The sequence below is a fragment of the Micropterus dolomieu genome, linkage group LG17, assembly GCF_021292245.1.
Source record: "Micropterus dolomieu isolate WLL.071019.BEF.003 ecotype Adirondacks linkage group LG17, ASM2129224v1, whole genome shotgun sequence".
NCBI classification, from domain to species: domain Eukaryota; kingdom Metazoa; phylum Chordata; class Actinopteri; order Centrarchiformes; family Centrarchidae; genus Micropterus; species Micropterus dolomieu.
In genome coordinates this window covers 33,840,863-33,863,847 of record NC_060166.1, presented here as the reverse complement: position 1 = coordinate 33,863,847, position 22,985 = coordinate 33,840,863, and the positions used below count along the sequence as shown (strand labels likewise).

Sequence of the window (22,985 nt, the reverse complement as noted above, 5' to 3'; positions counted from 1 at the left end):
TTCTACTCCACAGAGTGTGTGAGATGCTTCATCGGGTCTCAGGGTAATAAATGTAGTTTCTGTACTTATTAGAAACTATGTTTGTCTGCCACATGCCTCTGTTAATCCCTACAAAGTGCAGAGTAGTTGAGAGCTGAGTCATCGAGGATGGAGCCAGAGTGTGTGCATGTGTGCTCACACACACACACACACACACACACACACACACACACACACACACACACACACACACACACACACACACAGCTAAAACCCTGAGAATCTTGTGGGTTTAACAGAAAGTGACTCACACAGGTTTTTTTTTGCCCACTTACAGCTCATACTGTCAAGATTAAAAATGTTGCAGAGAGCACTCATCTACTTTCCCACTGTTCTGACACATGAATCATTTCTTTTGAGCCATGAATCAAACTTTTTCTGAAGACACATCACAATTACTCTGTCAAAAAGGCCACCAGAGGGGGAGCAGGTACGCAAACAAACCAGAGCACATTTATGAACGTTGTTTACTGGACAATCTCATGGTGGTTTCAGGACTATGACACAGAGTACCTACAGTGAGGAATTTCCCTATGTTGTAAGAACATCCACCTTCCATGTGTCCAAAAGTGCCTACAATAATACATCTAACCAGTTTGCTTTTCTTCCCTTGTTTCATTCTTTCTTCGTTTCCTTCTGTCCTTCCTTTTCTAGGGATGGCAATGTCAGTCTGTTGGTCCATGAGTCTGACATTTATGGTTAAGATTTAAATGTTTAAACAACTATTGGATGGATTGCAATGATATTTGGTACAGACATTCCTGCGCCCAACAGGATAAAATAACTTTGATGATCCACTGACTTTTCCTCTTGCACCATCATTAGGTAAAAATGTGTCCAATACTTTAGTTGATGACTAAAAACCTACAAAACTAACAGCATTCCCGTCAGCCTCAGCTGTCATTGTGAGGATGTTGGCATGATTATGCCTGCAGTAAGATAGCTCAAGTACAGCCTCACAGAGCTGCTAGCATGGCTGTAGACTTTAAGTCTTGCTACCTCCTTTTATGCTTCTTTCTTTTGTTCCATCCTTCTATCCATCCTCCTTTGCTTTACTAAGTGATCGGAAAACAGCAATGTTCCTTGAGATACAAAGTTTTCTGTAACTAAATGATCATCTTCGATTTACTTTTGATACTTAAATGCATTTTTCTGCAATTATTTGTCTTTTACTTATCATCTTAACCCTGTGGTGTTCCCAGCATCACCACGTGGGATTTGTGACAGGTTTTATGAAGAGGCGTTCATAGAGAGGCCTTTTTGGAAAACAACTTTTGGCAACCATCTTTGGTACTTCAGAAAAAATATCTTGTATGAGTTTAAAACCTTGAATGAGTCACACTGGTTGGCGTCGGCCCTTCAGAGTCATTACCGGCCAATCGAATTAATCTAATCACACAGGAGAGAACTGAGAATTGATCTAAATTACTTGTATGCATTCATAGGCACGAGGGGATGAGAGAAGGGGCAGAGAGCTCAGAAACATAGAGTTTTATTTCCTTTATCTGTGAGGTAATGTTTCCAGTCCTGTTGCAGAACCTGATCAGCTGAGGAAAAAACTAAAAGTTTTCCAGCATGTCCACTATTTCTACAATGACCGTTGTGACTACAGTGTTATGCTACAGTACAGTACAGTATAGGTAAATTATATCAATGGCAATAAGACCCAGACAGTACATTCAATTAATTTTCCTTTAATATTTCTCTTGCATTGGTCAAGATTGTGTCTAAAAAATTCTGTAGTATCATCAAGTTTATTTATATAAATGTTTAATGACAATAATGGAAACCCACAATATAAACTCTTCTGTATCTTTATACAGTATAAACAAATCTGCCTCTGTAATATACAGAAAATCCAGTCTGATGTGCACTTGTAATGCTGCAGTTCTTCTCCTGGCTGCTGCCGTGTTTGTCCGACGCTGCCTGGGAAAGAAAGGGAGGGTTGGTTCTTTAATTAATATCAATACTAAAGCATATAGTTTCAGACAAATTAGACTTTCCAACAGACCTAAAGTTACATGTAACTCATAATAAGTATTGAATATAAGAATTTTAACCAAAACCTCCAGACTGCCTCTCTTTTATTTCTCTCTCAGTCTGCAGTTTATTAATTTCTGTCACAGTCTGATCAGATTTTATGTATTTGTTGGCCCACCACCATCGGCGCTCTCTTCATGGGACAACTTCATCTAAATTACTAGTATAATTACTTTGAGTATTAGCAGCAGGATTATAGTTACTTACATTTCTTTGACTTGTTAAAAACACATTTTTCATTAATGTCAATTGATGGATTATTTTAGTGGAAGATTTACAGCTTTGTGTAACTGCAGGCCTGATGATTTATCAAATGAGAAACTTGTTGCCCTTAATTAAAAGGACTTGCTCACTTTCTACTTTACCTGTTATGCTAGTAATCTATTAACAAAGTGTCCTGGATTTCTCATTTTATTATGAGCCTTCAGATTAGACACCGGCTAAAGTGATTTTTCACAACTTATAAAACAACAACAAAGTTTGCCTTATTAAGTAGTGGTATCATCCATCATCCACCCTTCATGACATAACATCAAACCAGTTCTGACTTTGTAGTGGAGCCCCACGACACCAGGCAGGTACGTTCAGAACCCGCCATGTTAAGGGACGGGGCTCCGCTGTTTACTGTTCGCACCCTCGTCACCACATCTGTCTACTGACAAGACACTGTGGTAATTAAAGTGCGGATATCTTTGTTCAGCTAAATCCCGACACCGTCCTGCTCATCATCACATTCACCTCTAGTTCAATTCTCTAACTTCTGGAGTGATTTTAAGAAGTAAGCTGTAGACTGTATAGTGTTAAATGGTATTTTGTGTGTTTTCTCTCTTCTCATCTACACACTGCCATATATTTTGTCATATTTGGTCTTGTATTTGGGTTGTTTTGTGCCACATTTGTACTGGAGCAGTAGTAGTAATTTTTAATTAAATTTTGAAAGCCATTCTCCTTTTAGAAGTAATTTTTTCTCTAATAAAGAAAACAGGAAGAAATATTGACAAAGGCAGCAACAATACTATTTGAAGCTCTAATTTTCTCTGCTTCATTATGTTTTGATTTTTTCATTTCAATTGTCATTTTAATTAATGTCTGGTTGACCTTGTCTCTTAAGTCACGTGAATTGATTATCTATAAAGTTTGTCTTCCTTCATTTTGTTTGTTTGTGGGTGCTTTGTGTGATACTTCAATAAGCTGCTTGTTCACTAATTGCATCTCTACTTATTGTGTTTTTGAAATGATTTCATCACGTCTCTTAATATTCTTTATCCCTGGCAGGTTCTACATTTCTTCTGTGAGACGGCATGCTGACACAAACAGCCCACTTTGTATAAGTATACTTTGTTCCTTCCTGCAGTACCTTGGAGCTGAAACATCTGCATTAGGAGTAACACAAACACAAAATATATAATCTACTACATTGTGAAAGAACGTTTTTAAACCTCCATTAAGGGTTTTATCACACAGGTTTCCACAGGTCACGTTAGGGTCATTTGCTGAGCTAAAGTTAGCCAAAGGTGACTTCCAAAGCATTAGGTCAGACTCTCCTCTCTGTCTGCTGGGTTGACTGACGCAGCTGACTTGATAAGGATGCACTCTGCAATCCATTAGGGTTAGAATTAAGTTAACTTAGGTAAAGTCGTGTTTCAATAAACAATGCTGTGTAAGACATCCTGAGTTCCTGAGATCTTCTTGTCTATACAAGAGTTTACCTGCTCATCAGAATTTCCATAACATGCATAGTAAATTATTTATAGTGTTTTACTGTTTTACTGGGTGGTCCTAAAGGCACACGCACATGCACACACGTACACACATGCACGCAAGCACAGATACTGAAAGTCCCCTGGCAGCAGAGGCTCTTTCCATTACAGCACTATTTGGGTGGTGCAGCTTAGGGCTGCAGTGATAAGTGCAGATGTGAATAAACTGGATGTTTACTGACCCACCAACAGAGATGAAGTGTTCTTTTGGTTTGTTGAACAGTGTGCAGCAAATTCACAGTGATGTATTGTTTTATCTACAGGTTTTACATTTGTAGGTGCCTCTTTTTGCCATTCTGTATTCGTTGTGTTTCACAATTATTAACTTACTTTGTTATTTACTATTATTATGTTATTTATTACTGCGAGATAGCAGGATTTCTTAAAAAAAAACTATTAAGTAGAAATGTTGTGGAAAATTTGACAATGGACCAAAAACAAATCATCAGCTTTGAATGTGGCCATTTAGAAACAACTTAATTTTGTTTCTCATTCAGATTCAATACAGATCTTGTTGTGGGCCACACCCATTTCAGCTTTGATAGATTTCCTGTCATTTTTAATCGCTGGCAAAACATTTTTTAATGTTCTACCCAGCAAATTTTATCCCTGCACCTCATGTGCACCTCATGATGTTTTAGAGAAAATTCCATCAAATGCTGCCAGATCCAGTTAGGCCGGGTCTGGAACTTAATCCTCAACCTGCCTCTCCCACACACACACACACACACACACACACACACACACACACACACTTCGTGGGTCATTTGATGGGTGGGGGCTGGATGGTTTTGAATGTTTAACAGGGAGACAAAAATAACCTCCTGGGTTGGGCCCTGCTGCGTTCCACGACCCCTGACGACACTGAATAGTTTACATTCTGGGAAGGGACGTGTGTGTGACCAGGTTTAGCTATATTTGTGAAGAATAGCACTTGGCAGCCCAATATTCTTGTTAATTTAGGCCGTTCCTCACACTGAAAATAGGGAAGTTATGAGATTCAGAGATGGAAAGAAAGAGAGACGTGTGCTACGTGAATAGGTTGTAACATTGTGAGTCTTATCATAGATTCTATATACTTGGTTTACAACACCATGCGGCTTGATCCGGGTCAGTAGGTGTGTATTAATCAAAACAGCACTGGTCTGCAATCAGCAGAGACTTGGTGTGTTAGATTCTCTGATTTAGACACACCCATAAACACTTGACCACAGCTGCACTCTGAGTTTTGACAAGAGATAAAGTGTTTTCACACACACTTTGGTCTAGGTTTTTAAAGAAACTTAATAAATTACAGGGACAGAATTGAGTCATTTGCAAGTGCCCGTAGAGAGATAAAAATATTGGGCTTATTTAATTCCACTGATAACAAGTAGTGTTAGCTTTTTGTGAGATTTGAGCGACACCTTCTCAGGCTTTTCTGATGAAATTTTGAGGCTTTAATTTATGTAAGCTCACTTGTTCTGCCTGATTCTACTGGACTCTAATTTCTACTTGAATCCTTAAAGAGCATCTGAGTGACACTGTGAAGTGAGACAAGAGGAAAGATTGAACACTGTATGACAGTCAGAGGAGCCTGCCAGTTTAAACCTGCACCAATACTGCACACAAGTGTTAGAAATCTGCTACTGCAACAAACAACTTCCCACTGCAAATGATAAGAAAAAGGTGGAAAATAAAAATAGCAAACATTTGATATTAAAATCTTAAATGTGTGAAAAAAAAATCATTTACATTTAAAAAATTAGCTGTTTTAGGTGAAGGCTTCTCTCTTTCCATTTAGTTGTGTTTTTATATGTCATTTAGAAGAACAGAATCAAAGTTTGTGCAATTGGTTTTATTTCTAGGTCTGGGCTTTTTAGTACTGCCTTCAAGTGCTTGTTGTAAGTTACTCAATTTGTTACTAAACTTTTGTACTTTACGATAAATATGACAAAGAGCTACTTGGCCTACAGGAGTAGACTGAGGAGGAGACATGCAAGGTAGAATGTTGTGATATAGAATATTTCCTGATTTATTGATTGAATGAATACAAGTGCACAACCAAATCAATTGACAGGAAAAAAATTACATACATTCACCTGTTACCATAAACAGTTAGCGAAACCCCAATATTGCAGTAAGTATAAGCTAAAATTCCCTTTTAAAAATGTTTCCCTTACAGGCATAATAATTGTGTGCGTGTACTGCATCGCCACAGTGAAATTGCAATAGCCTATTTCAAAACATTTCTTGAAAGTGTAAAAACAATTCTTTCCTTTAAAAATGAAGAGGTGTAAGTAATTTATTCGGGAACAACATTATGGATTATTATGGCCTACTTTTATGACAGTAAAATGAGTTGAAAATATAAAATTTGTAGCTTACAGCGTTAGTAAATCTGAAACAGACTGTGCTAATCTCTCTTAAACCTTTCAAAGATGTCAAGACATGAATAGGGCCCATGTGTAAATGGACTGAGAACAGAGAGGAAGGTGTGTTTACGAAGATATAGGCTGCGATAGCCTAAAAAGTCTGGTAGGCCTGTATGGTAGGCTATAGGCTATATAAAGCTTTAGCATGTGAGTGAACATGATGTCGCCTACCTAAGCCTGGTGAGAGACAGCAGACCAGCGGGACACTGAGGACATCAGCGGGTGTTCAATCTGGGCGGTGGCGCTGAAACTACAGGGACAGACAGCCGTTTGAGAGATGAGACAATGTGACATAACAGCCGACTTACCTCAAACAGCAGGCCACGGGACGACTGTATCAGACACATGGTGGGTTATTTAATATTAACCAACAAGTAAACTGTAGCCTAAACTTTCATTATCACTTTAATTCTGAAGTAGAATAAGAAACTGACTGACTGCGCGCAGCAGCCACCGTTATGTCTCACTCAGAAACTCATTCTGAACTATGCTGTATGTCTATTAATAGCCCACAAGAGTTGGATTTAGTCGAGGTCAGCTGTCACTTACACGCCCTATATGGTGCAGCACTTGTTGACGCGTTAATCCACGATAAACCGCTGAATGGGGAGTTTGAGACGGCATCTATGCATCTAGGCTACTCGTTTAAAACTAATGTTCCTATTAAAAATAAACATTTGAATTGAAATGGAACTGATCTTGTATCCCCATACCTTCATTCCTCTGAAATAGCCGCTCTGGTTTGGAGCTATGCCTACAAACTTTGCAGCCTCACCCACAGAAAGTCACAGCCTTGCGCACTGAACAGGAGGCATTTCGCGCAGGAAGAAATACAGATGTACAATACAAAATACAAAAAACCCCTCCAGATGTTGCTGGTCTATGATTTCATGTGGCTTCAAACATGATTTCATCAAAACAATATTCTGTATAAACGCTAACAAAACCCCCTCTCCAGTCCAGCAGTGATATACAGTGCTGTGCCGCCATGTTCGCCCTACTGACCGGACGCGGCTCCTCCTCCGCTCTGCTGTGGGCAGATGGAGGCTTATATGAATGTATGGAGACAGAGCCCAGCAAGTCTATTGTGTTTAGTCTGACAGCTCTACAGCAGAAACAATATCACAGCAGGCGGCCAGAGCACAGCCCAGCTGCCCCGGTACTGTCATGATAATAATAAGAATAATAATAATAATAAGAAGAAGACGCATAAGAAGAAGAATATCAGCATATTAAGTAAGACATTTACATTGTTCTTCCAAACTGTACTTGATTGTTTTCAGAGTAGTTTTATAGTTATATGCTGGCCTCAGATTCTTGACAGAAAATGCAGACACCTTTCAAGTTCTGGAGGAGCAGGTGAAGGAGCAGCATGAAATGTCAAGAGTGTCAACACTGAGACAGTCAGTTTCCTAAAGAGGAGGCATGTCTCCAGAATACCTGATTGGACATTTGTGACTTTCCAACAAGAATTGTTAATAACAGTCACGTCAAACAGAGGCTCTGGCACAAGGGCCTGTTCAGTAATACATCCATGCCTCCACACTCGCCCAGGATTAAAGAGAGCCAAAGACTGAGCTGCCTTCTCCCACTTCAAACCAACCCAATTGGTCTTGGTGCAGTAATCATCCTCCCTCTCTCTCTCCAGCAGGTACAAATGCCAACCTCAGTTCCATCTTTCACTTTGAGGCTTCTATGGTTTATTAAAGTAGATTTAATGGATAGAAACAGTCCAGCATCACAGCCTTCATCCTGTTTACATGTTTAACAGAGAGAGAAGGCAGTCCTACTGTAAACGGACCTACTGCACAATAACATTTCTCATTGTTGAGCTTGAGAAGGGTAGTTCTCCACGTATGTGTTCATTATTTGGTGTCCAATCCAAACCACTCTTGGTGTTGTGGTTTCAATGGGGCGGAATTTGGAGTCATGATGATGATATAAGCTAATTTATACAGTGAGTGACAAAGTCCATTGCAAAGTAAAGTAAATTATTTTTATTATCTGTAGCTCTGAACAGGCATTTCATTATAATTGAATATATGTGTATCAGAGGGCACATGAAGAACTTTAAACAGAGAGGAACATGTTCAATTCAAAGACATTTATTTAGAGTCGATTCTTTATAAAGAGGAAGGCAATAATGACATGCTGCTACTAGTAAACACGATTCTTTGTACAGTTGCCATAACAACCATCTCTTCACTAATTGTTATTTTCAATCACTCCACACAGTGGAAATTAAATTAGTTCATCCTCATTTACTGCTGCAGCAAACTGTCAATCTATTGTATGCAGTGCTGACTTTCATATTAAATTAGTTTACTTTAGAAGCAGTCCTGAATACTGAGTGTGGAATTTAAAAAGCCTCATCTTGTTTACAGAGCACACCAGATTGAGCAGCAATTATTTCAGATTCCAGCAAACTAAAATGATCAATTAAGGAATCACACTTTACTTCCTGAGATGAGCTGGGATAAAAATAAATCCCATTGAGGTTGAAGTTGTATAAAGGACATTAATTGTGATTGATCTTTAAAACTAGAAAACTGATCAATGATTAGATCACTTAACATAGGTGGTTATGGGACACAGTAAAAAAAAAAAAAAAAAAAAGGTTCCTCAGCATGATACAAACCTGAGTGGAAAACAGAAACAGCGCCCCCTACTGCTACTAGCTATTAATACTACATGACAGAAAGCACATTTTGCACTGGTCTGATGTTACCGCAGAATAATATAACATTTTACCAGGCTTATGTAGTTTCAATCCCAGGTCAGCTTTGATAGAAATAGCAAAGAGATGCAAATATATTCTTATTTTGTAAGTAAGTTATTATTCTTCCTTCGAAAAAAATCATGCCAGCCCATGACAGTGTAAGACTGGCAGTACTGGGCAGTCTACTGGTTTGATGGTAGTGGAACCGGGTATGGTTGCTTCAGTAACTATAACTCACTGAATTTTTTAGCTAGAGTTCTCAAATTTTTATACAAAATACCCACGTGTTCACTACAAATGGCAATCCTCTACAAGAATATCACAGAGAATGTGTGTATATTCTTATTCAGAGTCACAGTCAGTGCTTAAAGTGGGCCGGTATTCACCGGTACATAAACCTGCACTTCTATATTTTACTCTTTGGCGTACCGGGACTTTTTCTTGCACACAGGCACTTCTCACAAGCTGCCCATACACTTTTCTACCCTCTCCACCAGTGGAGACCGAGAATGGAAAAGGTCGAGTGACGATACACACGCCAATATGTGTACAACATGTGAATGGGGAGTACTGGTCACAGTGCTGACAAATTAATGCTGGTAACCCTGGAGTGCGGGTTTGGTGGGCCCAGACTGCATAAGGCAATCTGGAAAATATTAAAATCAAGAAAGTACCTAGTTTAATGTAAAATGGATGGTTGTAACACTTTTTAAATAAGTGTTACAACCGACCCCACCCCTGTCAGCCATTGTTTAGTTAGCTGTATTACCATAGTGGTTTGAAATTAGAAGGGAAAAAATGCATCACATGTTGCCTAAGAAACTACATTTCAATCTAATATAAGTCAAACAATTCTATCTGCAATAATATAGATATTAAACAAAAAATAGTCTTTGTTAAAAAATTTACTTTCTTACCTCAAAATCAGTTTCTTCCTCTATATAGTCTGAATGCACCTCTTTCCAGACTTGATAACCACCATGCCTGATCAGGGAGGAAGCAGCTAAATACTGAATGAAGTCCTATCTTATCTCTAATTGGTGAAATTGGTGTTGTTACAACTCTCCCCATGTTATAACCATATCCGGTCCCTCTGGTCAAATAGGAGTTTGGCACAAAAGCTGTGATAAGCCAGGTTTTTCCTTTGGTACTCAGCCAACAGGGAAACCCCGCTTCGCTAAGAGGTCGTCTGATTTTTCAGCTCAAGAGTTTCCAAGTACACAATGTGAACAACTGTTTCAGCTGACTAGAGGAAAATCCATGATAATCTGAATACTAAAATAATTACACTAATATGGCATTGCAAAATGTGCTGAACACAAGTGTACACTGGTGGTACATTGATGTAGACCGATATAGTATTTTTAATACTGGCTGTTAACTAACACAGGTCTTTGACGTTTGAGTGCTGGGTGAGAGGAGTGCTGTAGTCAGAGTCCCAGTCCCTCTCAAACACAGCCTTCAGCTGTGATTGGACGGTTGGCTCCAGGGACTGTGATGCAGTCTGGTTGACAACCAATGCTGAGCCAGCTGTGCTCACAAAGTAGTCACCTGACCAGTTAGACGTACCTAAAGACAGAAAAAAATGATGTTATTTTAGCCCAGTTAACCCTTTTTCTGAAAGACAAGGCTGACTAGATAGGTGATACATATTAAGAGTGAACAGATGTGATAATTATTATTTTTCATAATTGATGAATCCTTCAGGCTATAAAATACTTGTTTTTAACAAAACCCCCAAAATATTCAGCTTACAGCAACATTAAGTATTTTGATCTCAGTGTTTTCATGATAAAATTAATCATCTGTTCTCAAAATGACATGTTTTAAAGGGACACAAACACTTTTCTATATTCACAGTCAGGTGCATGAGTGAATAAACTTTGTGTTTCACAACTTGATATGTTAAAACAGCAACTCAAAAGCCAGTTACTTACAACACATGTTGGTATCCAATTGTGTTTTACATAAACAATGTAGTGTGTGCACTGCAGCCTTACCTATGTAGGCTATCTTGTCAGTCACCATGTACTTGTTATGGTTTACTCTAGCAAAGGGAATCTCCTTCTGCTTGGGGCTGGCAGGCACAACAAACAGCCTCTGGATAAGGGAAACAAGAGGTCATCAGGTTATTGTTTTTACTATAGTATAGGTACCCTAATACGTACAACTTCCCTTCTCAGCAGCAGAAGACACGTGACCACGGCCAGGTCTTTTTTTATGAAGAAACATGGAAGATCTACTTACCACCTGGATGTCAAGTTTGCTCTTGAGGTCATAAACTGAGGCCAGGGACTTCAGGAAGGGAAACATGGCCGGTTGGGTGCTGGCCCAGCAGCTGATCAGCAGGCGCACTTTGACCCGCTTCTCGTACCCCACTCGCCTCAGCTGGGTGTCAATGTCTGCCCAGTACCTGCAGAGGGCGCCACATGCAGCGTATGAATCATAAGGTGCGTTTGACTTCATGCGGCGCTGCGCAGCGCTGACTTAACGTGATGCATGCTGGACTTAAAATAAGGCATGCTGGTTAGAAATTGTGTCTGACTTTCACCGGCGCTGCAAAACGTCACCGTGTCACATGACATTAAAACCTTGTGGGAGCAAAGGTGGCTGCAGGCGCCGAGTCCGGCGGCCGCAGTTGCTTTTCCCTGGCTGCACCAAGTTAGAACCAGACTTTTGCCTGGTCATGAGTGATGGTGATCAGTCATTGATCTCAGCTCACAGTTAGCTCGCGCAGGTAGAACGTGTCCGACTTGACGGCGCCGCTTTTATTCCCCGCCCCTGCAGTCACCTACAGCTCACATTAGACTATCAAGTTGGCGAAAGTCAGCCGCCGTCATCTCGAACGCATCTATCGACTGTTTAAAAGAAGTGGAAGTAGCCACTGTGACGTCATATGTGACGGTGCGTACTAAGTTTTGACGATTCTCCATGGCACTACATGCTAACAGCTGTCAGTGGCGTGACACTTTTCACATAGGACACAACTTTAGGTTGCCTTTGGGTTTAAAGGATGCTAACCAAACGGAATGAAACAATTATAAAACAAGACACACTGACAGTCTACAGCCAAGCTAGCGGCTCTGTGAGCAGGTATAATGTTTACCATGTTCATCTTCTTAGTTTAGCGTGTTAGCATGCTAATTCACACTAAACACAAAGCTGAAGCTGATGGGAATGCCAGTAGTTTCACATACAAATTAAATTTTTGACCTGATGATAGCAGTAAATGAAAAGTTAGGGTAAAGCCAAAGTAGTTATAATTTCTCTTGAGATGGGGGGGCATGTGCAATAGTTTTAAAGATATTTCAGTCTGGATCATAGCCGCCAATGACCATACATAGAGCCATGGTGCTAACATGGCTAAATATCTTACCCACATTACCTTCAGCAGTCCCTATGTGCTTTACTAAGTATAAAACCTAATTCTCACTCTTCTCAACATTCCTCCCTGTAGTTATATTTCACAAGTCTCTGATCAAATGTACCTTTTAGGATGTGCAAACTCCATGGTGGGCAGGTAGTTCATGACAGCGATGTAGATGAAGCTCTCGGCGTCCTCCATCACACTGAGGATGGACTGAAGGTCTGGAGTCCTGCCAGCTGCACAGAAGGACGGAGGGGAACTCTGAGAGAGAGTGAGGAGAGATGAGAAAAATGAAAAAGATATGGTAAATTATTTGTTAATTATTAGCAACATACGATACCCTCGACAGAAGATTAACTAAGGAACAATAGTGGTCAACAGAATTCCACTGATGTAAGAATGTGGAGAATGGACAGCACTGGGCTGTGGGGTAGCAGGGAATTCAGGTCACATGAAAACCTTGGGCTCAAAGACTTTTCTTCACACTCATCTATTGTAAAAGGAATGGTCTTGTACAGAGGTCACCAATAAGCGGACCGTGGTCCGCTTCCGGACCGAGGCGGCGTACTGTCCGGACCCAGCCGTACAGCCGATCTATTATTGAGAATTACTACCGCGTGACAGAGCGTTTCTATTTTAACCCGCGCAGCTTTTCTAGCATTTACTGTACTGGTGTAGAAGCCCAGGAAACTCACAGACCAATTGTATGTGTTCCGATCATCTCATGTGATGCTGCTCAGCCAATCAAATCTGTGCATAAGCTTTGCGAGTGAGTCAAGTCCGCGAGTGAGATACACATAGGAAGAGAGGACACGAAAGAGAAAAGAGAGACTTCACATGGCTTTTAACCAAGAATGATGACAAAGATTCTTACATGTACATTCCTCCCACGGGAAGGTCAAAACCAGAATATATCACAAATCTCCAAATCTAGCCAGAGCTCACGTTTCTTACTGAACAAGAAAAAGTAGGGAAGTGGTTTATAAGAGGGAATGAAAGAGAAGAGGAGGCATTAAAGCTGTTCATTTGTTAAGATGTGTTGAGTGTTAATTATAAAATTGGTTGAGACTACACTTATCAAAGCTACACTTTTTTTTTTATTTATTCTGAAAATGAGCAACAAATAAAATTATTTTAAGATGCACATTTACAAAAATGCAGCTTTTAGAATACTTAAATTTAGAATTTATTATTAGAGTAGTGATTATTTATTATCCCTTAAGTTTTATGTGAAAACTGACAGCAAATACTGTTGAAATATTATTTGATTTGACAGTCAGTTGTTGACTTAAAACATATGTTGATAAAACTAGACTATACGTTATGGTAGACTACTGAATGATAACGCAAGTTGATGTTGCAGACCTTTGCTTTGTGAAATTTTCTCTAACTGGACCTCTTTGAATTTTACTTCAAAGTCCTGGTCTTGTTGATATGCTGTCATTTGAAATAAGTTTACAAAAGTTGACATAACCATTAATCGATGTTCTTTATAGTGTGGTATTACAAACTTCTTTAACAGATAGGGTTCTTCCTGTTAAAATACTGAATGTATGTATCTTACCGACAGGTAGACGTTGGACGGCGTGTTGTTAAGTGGCAGCTGGAGGGGTGTGTCCTTGTTGTAGAGGGTGGAGAAGCTGGTGGGCCAGGGTGATGGGATTGATTGACTCTCCCCCAGGAACCAATAGGCTTCAAAGATCTTACCCAGGTCTGCAGCCAAGCAGCTGCAGTTGTAGACGACCGCTCCCAGCTCCTTCACCTAAAGACCAACAAGAAGAGGATTTTAAAATTGGGGGTCTGAATGAGTGAAACTACATATATAAAAACTATTTTACTACATATTTCTATCAGAAAATATTTTCCATACTTTTCTGAACTTAATTTGCATTTCATTGAACTGGTAATTCCTGAGATTTAAAAAAAATTGAGACATTTCAAAAGGAATTTTCCCTTTTTGTGTTTGCAGATATACAGAAACAGAAGTTTGATGGGATTTTGGTGCATTATCAGAAAACAGGATGTTTATGGCAGTGACAACCCAGCAAAATATCTGATAAGGAAAGCTAACACTGAGATGTGGCTTCCGACAAATTTCTTTCAGCCGGGTATGTGACCAAATGTTTGATCCAACACAAGAACTTCTTCCTCTTAAAAGCAGAAGAAAATTGGTTCTGCTTGCAACCTTTCAGTCAGTTTAGCAGATATTGCCTGGAACACATAAACAGTTTGAATCAGGTTACTTATGTGACTTGATTCTGACTCATAACCTGTGAGAAAGTATGTGTACCTGTGTGAGGGACCTCCAGTCCATGTTGGCGCTGCCAATGTAAATGTGTTTCTTGTCCACAACCCAGAACTTTGTGTGGAGGACGCCTGAGGTTAGCTCTCTCATGTTAACTGTCCTGATATCAGCTCCTGAAACACACCCACACACACACACATTTTCACCTGAATAAGAAAAGTTATGCTCAAAAGACTGTCTTTTGTCATGTGTTACTGACAGCAGTAAATTAGCTGTAGACCTGAATAATAATGTTCTGCTACACAGTACAGAGCCAAAAGAAATACAAGACTGATGTTGTAGGCGGAGGCTGCTGAACACTCAATATCTAAAATGTAGCCATTTTAATGCCAATAAATTTTAAAGGATCAGTGTTTACAGTGTGCTGAACACAAACATTTAAAATGAAACTAAAACTGAACCTAGCCTAATGGTTAGGCACATGCCACATAACTGCAACGTCCACAGTTCGACTCTGCCCATTAACCCACTGTTTCCTGTCTGTCTACACTGTCAGCTCTCAAATGAAAGCAAAAAACCCAAACTATAATATTAATTTATCTCCTTAGTAACTAAAAAACATTGCAGGCTCAGGGTTAATGTAAAGTCAATCAAAAATCTGACATTTGTTACATCGGTTTGACCCAAGAAAGAAAAGCTGGCAGAAAGAAAAAGACAGAGTGTCACCTGAGTCTTTTAGCAGCGCGAGGTCGTCTTGCGGTTGGCTGCTCTGTGGTGTGTTGACTGCGATACGAACGGACACCTTCCCTGAAAGCTCAGCTAGTGTCTTCAGGATGGTCTCACCCTGTGCACACAGTAAGAAAATTATTAAACGCTGTAAATGTTATTCACACGACTGTCATCAAAAAGAAAACAATTTTCTTGTTTTATATAGTTTAAATAATAATAATAATAATAATAATAATAATAATAATAATAATAATAAGCTTGGCAATGTTTTCCGTTTTCTATTGAATTAATATTTTGATAAGTAAAACTCTTCCTTTGCATTTGGGTCATTGACAGTTTCAGCTGACCTGATTGGCCGTTGGCTCATGAGTGCCAGTGTCTTTGTTAGTGAGCGTCCAATAGAAGGAGGCGATGTCGATACTGCTGCGAGCCTCGGCCATCAGGTTGAGCCAGGCCTGGAAGATGGAGGGGTGAGTGACGCTGGAATTAAACTCCAGCCCTTCAGGGATGCTCTCCACCAGAACGATCCTGACACGGGGAAAGAGAGGAAATGGTTTGAAGATAATGATTAATATCTGTGACCCTGCTTCTGCCTCTGGAGTACAGCTTGAACAATTAATCAGCCAGCTCAATATATCGGTAGATATTACTTTATCACAGATATATGACACAATATACAGTATATATGTCAGATGATGAGTAACAAGATCTCCATGTATCTAATGCCATAGATATATCTGAGGTAATTCAGAAACAGTGTCATGGTTGCACAGTTTGTAAAGTTTATCAACTGTGCTCAACTTGCTTGCTTGTTATGGAGCTTTTCAACGTATATCATGGAAAGACATGAGTAAGAGTACCTTAAGTGGAGATCATTTTGTCGATTTCTGTTTCCAAGATCCAGAATGAACTGTTGTTGTTATTAATATTACCAATATTAATATTTGCTAATAACCAAACCTGCCCCTACCAGATCCCAACATCCTCCACACACACACACACACACGGTGCAAAGTCAGCGCCCAGCAGAGCAGAGAGGCCGCAAAGAGACAGTGAAGTAAGGACAACTTGAAGATAAGTTGAGTTGACAAAAACTCCGCTCGTTACTGTTTAGTTTAGTTTGCCATGTACTTTAAAATCTAGCATGTTCTTGTAAACTTAGCTGCTGGCCGAGACAAACCATCCCCTCCTCCCTCTACCAGCAGGACAGGAGCAAGGGCTGATACTGACTGAGTTTTTCACTCTTTCTCTTTACTCAGTATAGTTATTTTACTGACATTTTAGATTTGTTTTAAGAGAGATATTATTGAGTGTATATAGTGACTTGCATTGTAAACGTTACTGTTGCTGCTCTAGAAACATTTAGTTATATTTAAATATTCAAGGCTGACATAGAAACTGTATAGCTAATATGCAAACGTCAATGCTTGTTTATATATTGCAAGTCAGATCGCAATATTGGACAATGTTATTGCATATTGCAGATATTCCTCATTTGGTACAGGCCGATCAGACTCACAAATCCAGTACTGGTTTGGGCTAAACTACAGAGCTGATTCTGTGATAACCTACGCTAACAGTAATTAGGGTAGAATTCTCTCACACAAAAACATTATTTTAGTTTCATTAACTGTAACCATGTGACATTAATCAGGAGTTGATTCATTCATGTGTCACTTTTACACACACACACACACACACACACACACTGTAACAACATGTGTCTGCAACCAGATGCAGAATCTTACACAAGCTGTGAACTCTGAACTCACAGATCAGTCTACACACGTCTTTTGAGTTTGCTCTTTGTTTATCAGTATTGAACAGTGATACATTATATAACAGCAGTCCCTGTGCGTGCAGATGTTTGCTTACCTGCAGGGGTCTGTGCAGGACTCGACCTGGGGCTGACAGAGGCTGCTGCTCGGGGCAGGATGGGAGGAGGAAACCCTCGGTAACAGGAGGTTGTAGACGGCCGTGGCTGCCAGCAGCACAGTAGCCACAGTGGCCAAAGCTATCAGACATCTGGAATACTGAAAGGGGGCACAACACTTAAAAGCTGTGGCTGTTGATCAACGTTGAGTAAATAAATATTTTTCTCTGAATGTGTGTATTTCTTTGTGAGCTGTGACAACTGTTTTGTAAAGTACTAAGTAAATACATATAGCTTGTTTTGAGTCTTTAACATACCAGCTGTGCATTCCTGTTGGATTCTTGCCTCCTCCTCTCAACGTCCACCAGCTACCGGCATCAGAAGAACACAATAATGAGCAACAACCAAAATTGCAACATGAGATAATTTTCTTATTGCTCACTCGTCATAAGAAAAATCACGTTTGTGAGCCATGTATGTGCAGGAGCACTCTAGGGCTCACACATTTTCTGTGATTGGGATTACTGGTGCTTTTTATGTTCTCTTAATCAATGACATGATTTGTCATCTTACGAAAGAAAACATGAGGACTCTCCAATGTTCTGACCTGACAAGGTCACTGAATTTTACACAAACAAAAAGCCTTTCTTCAAAGCAGAGTCTTACAATACAGTACAAACCATTAGGGGTATATAATTTTTTTTTGTATATAGATCATGTCATCTTTTATCTCATACTGTCAAAATAAAGCCACAAGATTTATAAAAAGTGAACAATGAATCCTCACATTAAAGAAGCTTTAAACAGTAAATGTTTTGTTACTAATTTGAACAACTAATCAAACCCAATCTAAAGTGGAAAGTATTCATAAATGACAGATTCATTTTAGGTTTTCCAACTACTTGATTCATTTAACTACAGCACATGAAAGCACCTTACCTGGTTATAAGCCATGTCCGTCTTCATTTTCAAAGACAAAATGGCAGAAGCGTCAGCTCAGGTCAGATGATGTTCTGCGGCTCTGAGACCAAACAGAGGAACAAAACACGCAATGTTACGTCATGTCTCCGTGTTTCTGTATGGTACTGTGTGGTATGATGCACACAACACACTGACAGTTACCATCCAGGGTAGAGTTGGGAATTTAACCCAGTTTTTAAGAAACGAATTTGACAACTGAATCATTTAAGAAAAGAGAGTAGGGGGGAAGATATAGTTTCTGTTTGAGTAAAAGATTAATGTGTCTGATTTAACTTAAAGTAGCTCCATAGCTGTCAAACAACATAGCAGTCTCAAACACCATTGTCTTTCCTCTGCAGTAACCTTTACAGACTTGACAAAGAGAAGGTTCTAGATGTTTTCATCGGCACAGACAGAAAATAACCTGCACAGCTCATCTCTAGCACAAAGACACACACATCTATGTAGCAGTCGGCAAAGCACCAAAAACATCCTGGCATCAAAAAACTATTTACTGGAATCTGAGGTCTCGTGATGTTTGATTGCTTAAAAGAGAGAGGAAGTATGGAAGTCTAAAAAGCTAGCTGGGTGACTCATTATTTCTGAGTCATAAAAGTCCGTTTCTCCTCACAGAAACATGTTAATCGTTACAGCTGCTGGAAAAGGAACATACAATATACTGGACTGTTAAATAAAAGCATTTTGGTTTGGGAATCTCTTCACACAGACGTGTTAGGGCACGTTTAAGTCATGCAAAAGGAGGAAACAAGCTCTTCAACATGCAACACTTTTGTTTTTGAGTGACTGGCTCTTCTTGTAATTGATCTCAAAAAAGGCTAAACATTTCCTGCTAGTGCCACTCCTAAGAAAGAAATGTATATTTACATGAAAACTCACATAAGACAGTTCAGATGTAACAATGCAGGGTTTAATCAAAACTGAGTCTGGAATAAGGAAGAGAGATTTTTCATTTCAATTTTTGTATTATTTTCAAATAGCCTTTTACAGTCGTGACTGTTTTTAACCATGCAAAAGCCCTTTTTAAATGATTGTTATTATTATCTCTAGGTTATATAGCATTCAGTCAACAAAGTGACCAGATGTTTTAGGTCTGACTTGAGCATGACGTTACTACTGGTAAATTGGCAGAGGACAAAGAGGGCTTGTTTATCTGCGCAGAGGAACAAATCACATTAGAGAAAACTACTTAGAGAGGAACAAGTGACTCAAGAGTTTTGGCTCCAGCTGCAAAAGTGAGGATGCGTCAGAGAAGATTACTTTAATGCTTAAATTACCCAAACGAATAACAAGAGCTGCACACTTATTTTGTGATCTATAACAGGGATGGATAGCTAATGTTAGTAGAAGGCTAAAAGCATGCCTGTGGTTAAAGTGGGACACTCTGCATTAGGTTAAGAAGTTATTGATCCGCAGTGAAGTAAAGGACATTATGCAAAATTACTATAATGTCATCTTTTGTGTTACAGTATCATAATTCCAGTTAATGAACCGTCCATTTACACCGAACCCTGCTTTTCGTTTCCTGAGCAGAGGAGGAGTCGCTGACAGTGCAAAACAACAAAAACAACTCACTTTCAGAGGAGCAAAACTGTCGACCCACCTGTGATCAGTCGTCCAGGTTGATTAAAATCCAGCATATAGCAACGTCGACGTTTGTTCTTCACACACGATCACATTTAAGATTGTTGTTTCACTGTTAATTACAGGAAAGACAAAGAAAGTGCCCGTTCACAGCTTAGTTAAAGGACCGGGACAGTGAGAGGGGACATCATGTGATCCAGATCGGACAGCCAATTGGAAGGGCGCTTTCCACGTGACGGAGCACAGGCGAGGTACAGTACTGCAGTTCTCCATCTTAACCACAAGAGGGCGCTGTGCATCCATGGCAGCGACACAAAGCAGGCGCTGTCTGCATTCTCACACACTCTTACGGTGTGTGTTAGTCCTATTTGGCCACGTTATGTGCTTTATACCTTGCTTAAAGTTAAATTGGCTTCAGTACGGAAGATGTTTATAAAAATCAAGTCTAGTGCAGTGGGCAGGAACAGGATCTTACCTGACCTCTGACCTGACCAACAGGATGAAGTGCAAGTAGGACAGGTAAGACTACAAAGACAAAGCTTAACTTTTCAGGCAAACCCCTCAAGTAGCAACATTATGAGATACTGGTGTAGATGCACAGACTAAACATAAACCATGAAGAAAGATTAAAGTAAGCACAGCTTGGCAGTTTTGGGACACAGAAGCTAAAAAAACAGCAGTGGGTTAAAGAAATGCAGTCAGTATCTACATGCAGTAAGATCTAACGTTATTATTAATGTTACTAGATTCACTGAGACTGAGACCAAGCCCCTGCAGGTCAGTGGTTATGATTCCTGAAATATGGAAACATAAGGACAAATTAACAACAATAAAAATGAGATTAGTCCAGTGAAAAGGTGATAGGAAAAGGCCTTACAACCTGCTGACTTCTTTGGAACTAGACAGACTGGAGCCCAGTGTACTGAGAGCAGAGAGCAGGGGATGGGACATGGTTTAATGAGATCAGAGAGAAGAAGAAGGGAGTCCATTTACAATTTAATAAGTCATCAGAAACACCATAAAGTCCACTCTGACATGGATAGAGCCAATGAAGTGAAACTAAATTTGATGAAATATGGTCAGAGTTTCTGTTTTAGTTAAGGTTACCTGAAGCGTTCTGAACCATTTGCAGACTAGAAATTGAACTAAGCAGGCTAGTTTCGGTCGATGGTCTTTGAAAAAATGTTGGGTAACAGAGTGCATATACAGTGTCTAACGTACGTTTCTTCCTCTCTTCTATTAAGCCTCATTCAACTTTTAACCAGCTGAGTTGACAAGCAAGAAAGACAAAGGCCTGAAGGTGTTTGCACAGCTACAAGTGGAGAGGTGAGAAATACTAATTCCTATAAAAGAGAACCTGAATTTCAGTATTTGTTTTTTCAGACTTAGTGATATCGATCTAGATGCTGGAAAGTATGGCTGTCAAACTGTTTTATAGTTTTAAAGTAAATATGGGAGTTTGCACGTGTACATTAAACATTCTGGCAAGTTAACATTTACATTTTTCACCAAATATGACAGTTAGGAGCAGCAGTGCATATATATCTCTCCCTACATTTTGTTGTGGGACAAATTGAATGACCTGATGTGCAGGAGAGTTTGAGACCAGTTTTTCAACAGAGTTACAATCTCTTCTCTGATATACTGTGTTTATTTCCTGAGATGTTTTGGACTCCTTTACCTTCATCAGTCATCAATACAGTGAGTCTGTTCAACCCTTCAAGTGTCACATAATTCAACTACAATCTACTTTATAAAGTATGTGTTAAAGCTTCTACTATTGAAGTAAAAGTAGTACTTCAATAAACAAAAAATCTCAGTACAACATTTCTCATGTGATATCTTGATATATACGACCAGCAGGGTCCTTTGGCTTTCCACTCACTTTAACCAAAACATGGACACTTTTATCTGACTGCATATTTTCATGAAACATAATGCAATTTATTGTACTTTTACTTTACATTTCACTTGCAAGGAACACACCATCAACAGGTACGTTTAAATGATCCATTGATGGAACAAAAGATTGTGTGCGATGCTTGGACTTGTTGCACAGCTCTGGTTTCCTACAACACAGTAGCAAACCCCCTCATAAACTTACAGAGAGGAAGAAGGAGGTGAGGAAACAAGACAGAGTATACGAATGCGAAAAAGAGGAGATGGGTTAGAGAGTGGCATCATTGAGGTGTGGTCATGCTCGTAAAATTCTGCGAGATAGCGCCAAATAAAGAAAGAGCAGGGACACGATATTTGATGTAATGTAAATGTAAATGATCACAAATGCTATATGCTGTTCAAATAAATCAATTCTACTGGAAACATCAATTTATCTTGAGTTTGAGTGTGTAGCTCAAACTGTAAGTGAATCCACAGGTGATTTTAACTCAACGGGGGGCGCCATAGTGCAAGGACAGACTTTAGGAGTGCTTAGGACATGAGTGATAGTTGGAATTGGAGACAGCAGAGAGGATAATAGAAGAGACACAGAGTGCAGTTTGTTTCCTCCAAAGATCGGAGTGTGCCTTTAAAAGGTGTGCTCAAATTTCCTTTTGTTAGTGGTGAAACCTGCCATTTGATAAGAGAGTAAGAGCCAGACTGAAAGAATTCCAAGATTATCACACACACACACACACACACACACGCATTTCCCCTCCCCATTTTATATTATTATTTTGGAGCAATATAAAGATTTGCACTACAAAACAGTGTCACTGTTGATTATGATATTTTTAAAGTTTTTTTATTGTCACGTTGAGGTGCGTGTCATATGTGGCTTTGCGTGTGCATGTCACCATGGAGACTCACCCAGAATATCCTAGACAGTTTTAGTTTTTTACAACAACTGAGGCAGAGTTATGGCGAGGTTATAAAAAGCCGACGTGCTTCACTTCCGTAGTACAGATCCATTCTGTCCTCTCCTAGTTAGTGACGCTATTACAGTTAACTATATTTGAGATCAATAAGGCCCATTTGTCTTTCCTGAATTAGTTGTCCAATAAGAATGTTGTTCCTTTTGTAAGCTGCACTATTTTGTAAATTTTATGTTTACACAAATAACGTATAAAAAGTGAAAATCCAGCAGAACCTGGTGAAAAATACTTTGTCAGGTGAGTAATGTGATGTAAAATGAGTAAGTTTGCAACTTGCACCATCACTGCTTTAATTATATACTCCTCAGCTAACAATGCTAAAACTTCTTTTTCAATTTTCAACTTCCTGAAAGTGGGCTTTTAG

At 39.4% G+C, this 22,985-nt stretch overlaps 1 protein-coding gene and 1 long non-coding RNA gene across 2 annotated transcripts; both read right to left on the bottom strand.

Annotated features, from left to right (window-relative positions):
- Window positions 1-1,764: 1,764 nt before the first annotated feature.
- On the bottom strand, window positions 1,765-7,220 carry LOC123986488. The gene is made up of 3 exons (XR_006828890.1): window positions 6,967-7,220; window positions 6,425-6,503; window positions 1,765-1,965 (listed from the first exon to the last, which is right to left on the bottom strand). It is a non-coding gene; the product is annotated as an uncharacterized LOC123986488 (long non-coding RNA).
- Window positions 7,221-8,342: 1,122 nt separating this feature from the next.
- pld3 (phospholipase D family, member 3) lies at window positions 8,343-19,924 on the bottom strand. Its single transcript, XM_046074761.1, has 12 exons — window positions 19,768-19,924; window positions 18,126-18,207; window positions 17,504-17,554; window positions 17,189-17,346; window positions 15,661-15,841; window positions 15,311-15,428; window positions 14,630-14,757; window positions 13,904-14,101; window positions 12,461-12,600; window positions 11,220-11,385; window positions 10,973-11,072; window positions 8,343-10,541 (listed from the first exon to the last, which is right to left on the bottom strand). The coding sequence occupies exons 2-12, from the start codon at window positions 18,150-18,152 to the stop codon at window positions 10,354-10,356; spliced, it is 1,455 nt and encodes a 484-aa protein (XP_045930717.1). The 5' UTR covers window positions 18,153-18,207; window positions 19,768-19,924; the 3' UTR covers window positions 8,343-10,353.
- Between the last annotated feature and the right edge of the window lie 3,061 nt (window positions 19,925-22,985).

Coding starts and splice junctions, on each gene's coding strand:
- pld3 (XM_046074761.1), bottom strand. CDS start 18,152: ATGAAGACGGACATGGCTTATAACCAG. Junction 14,758..15,310: donor CGCGCTGCTAAAAGACTCAG/GTGACACTCTGT, acceptor GGTGTGTTTCAG/GAGCTGATATCAGGACAGTT. Junction 11,073..11,219: donor GCAAACTTGACATCCAGGTG/GTAAGTAGATCT, acceptor TCCCTTATCCAG/AGGCTGTTTGTTGTGCCTGC.